Consider the following 2,643-nt stretch of genomic DNA (forward strand, 5'->3'; position numbering starts at 1 on the left):
TCCCAGACCGGGCGTTGTGAGTGTTTATTGAGCGAAAACACCTAAAGCTCCACGAGGCTCCGGCAGGGGATGGTGGCGAACCCTGCTGTACTCTTTCACCACAACTTTCTCTCACTCTTACTTCCTGTTTCTGTTGTACCTGTATTTCAAAGGGTTAGCCTTGTCATACTGTGTCATGCTGAATATCCCCGAGAACTACGTTAAGGGTACACATGTCTGTGGAGTGCTCGTTCACTTGCACGTTAATTTCACGAGCAGGCTGTTCCGTTGATCGGATCAACTGGAACCCTCGACGTCATAAGCAACGGAGTGCCAACAACAACAACAACAACATTAGGCTGTACAGCAACTACATAATTTTTCATAAAAGGAATTTTACAGTGTATTTACAGAATTTTCTCAGTGTGGTCCATTTGAAAACATTGTGCCACACAGAGCAAGACATCGCACTGCTCTCATGCACAGTGCTTTGATGCAGTTAGTACCATTTCCTGCCTGCAAGGGGTTAATAAAAAAAAAAAACAGGCTAATACTTGTTTCAGTATATTTAGCTAAAAACAGGTTCTAATGCCATACAATTTGTATTTCGTATTATACTAAAGCAGTTATAAATAAACAAAAGGTTGAGAATCGTTTCAACGTGGTTCTTTTGGTGCCATTTATTTGGCATTACTGATTCAATGCTGAATTTATTTGACATGAGACATTTTAAAATTTCTCTCATTCCCCTCATGTTCTCTCATTCTCCATATTCCTCTACATATGAACGAGAAGAAGGAGAGTGTTTATGTCATTTGTGTTCAGTAAATAAATTGTAATCTCTCTCTCTCCCTCTTTCTCACTCTCTCTATTTGCATGTGTATATTTCTACACGTGTGTGGATATGCCTGTGTGTGTGAGTTTTTGCCACTAATACCAAACATGGGTTAGATCTTTTTATCTATGGACCCCTTTTGGTTTTTATTTTATTCTGGTGGTCCCCTATAATCATTTGATGTTTAAAAACTAGTTTTATAGAAACCTCTTTCAAAATTCCTATTTTGTTTTTGATCGTTACCTTGTGTAAGTTGAACTAAGTAAAACCTAGCTGTTTCTTGTAATACATACCAATAAAAACATCTCAAGCAAAATTTTTCCAGGGACCCATAAAAGATGAACCTCAACATTTCACCATTCATCACAACACACAGAAGCCAAAAGCAACCTTGATTATAAGTTGGATTTTTGACTTTCTTCAAAATCAGACTGTTCCTTTCCATTGCTGACTTAGTAGTGCTCTTGTATGGTAGTGAAACATGGACAAATACCAAACAAGCAAAGACGAGTTTAGATGGCAGTTACACAAGGATGCTACAAATGGCCCTGGATGCAAATTAGCAACAGCGCTTGATCAAAGAGCATCTCCTTGGGCAGCTTTCGAAAAGTAACCAACAAGATCAGAGAATGAGGTCTCTGCATATCAGGTCATTGCTTATGGCACCAAGAATAAGGAGCATCAAAACTTGTTCTCTGTGACACACAGTGTGGTACCAGCAAGCATAGGAGATAACTGCAAGGAAATCACAAGACTCACAAAGGCAATGGCAAATAATCAAGATCTTTGGCAATATGCCATGCCTGAGAAGAAGACCCATCAAGCCAAGTGAAATCATAGCCATGGCAGATAGTGGTGCCACACAACTGGCATGCATGCCAAAAAACAATCATTACACTCTCAGTGTGGTTGGCATTAGGAAAGGTATCCAGCTGTAGAAACCATGCTAAATCAGACTGGAGTCTGGTGCAGCCCCTCAACTTACCAGCCCTGGTCAAACTGTCCAACCCATGCCAGTATGGACAACAGACATTGAGCTAGATGTTTACAAAATGATCACCAAAAAGCAATACAGTCTAGAGACACAATTAGTAGCAGTCAGAAAGTTATTTAGTATTCAAGGATCTGTACTGGTGCCATGCAGAAAAGTAACCATGCTGGTGCCACATAAAAAAGCACCCATACTGGGGCACCATGTAAAAAGCACCCATGCTGGTGCCATGTAAAAACCACCCAGTACACTCTGTAAAGTGGTTGGCGTTAGGAAGGGCATCCAGCTATAGAAACCATGTCAAAACAGATGATTGGGGTTTGGTGCAACCCTCCAGCTTCCCAGCTCCTGTCAAACTGTTCAACCTATGCCAGCATGGAAAGCAGATGTTAAAAGATGATGATGATTATGATGATGGTGGTGATGGTGACAGTGATGATGGTAATGATGAGGTGAAAACTTCTGTTTACCAATGATATGATTCTTATAACAGAATCCAATGAAGATAAGAATACTGAAATATGGAAGAATGATGGTTAACATTACCCAAGGTTGAGGTTTATTACAAGGGCATCCCAGCTGTAGAAACTCTGCCAAATCAGATTGGGGCCTGGTGTAGCCATCTGGTTCACCAGTCCTCAGTCAAATCATCCAACCCTTCCTAGCATGGAAAGCGGACATTAAACGATGATCATCATCATCATAGAAAGGAATAAAATTTTCATACACTAACCATTGCAAAATCCATATATCTGAATGATTCTTTCATGACGCAATTCAATAAGGATTTTGAATTCCAAATTAAGCTTAAGAGAAGATGGCTGATTCTTGGGATGAA

General features: G+C 40.1%; 1 protein-coding gene across 1 annotated transcript in view; it reads right to left on the reverse strand.

Annotated features, from left to right (window-relative positions):
* Positions 1-2,637, reverse strand: part of LOC128247284 (megakaryocyte-associated tyrosine-protein kinase-like) — a 14,821-nt gene extending 12,184 nt beyond the window's left edge. Inside the window, exon 1 of the mRNA XM_052966159.1 lies at positions 2,539-2,637. Within this exon, the coding sequence (XP_052822119.1) occupies positions 2,539-2,574 (36 nt within the window). The 5' untranslated portion in view covers positions 2,575-2,637. The remainder of the gene's footprint in view (positions 1-2,538) is intronic.
* Positions 2,638-2,643: the final 6 nt, after the last annotated feature.

This window comes from Octopus bimaculoides, chromosome 3 (genome assembly GCF_001194135.2).
Source record: "Octopus bimaculoides isolate UCB-OBI-ISO-001 chromosome 3, ASM119413v2, whole genome shotgun sequence".
Lineage (NCBI taxonomy): Eukaryota > Metazoa > Mollusca > Cephalopoda > Octopoda > Octopodidae > Octopus > Octopus bimaculoides.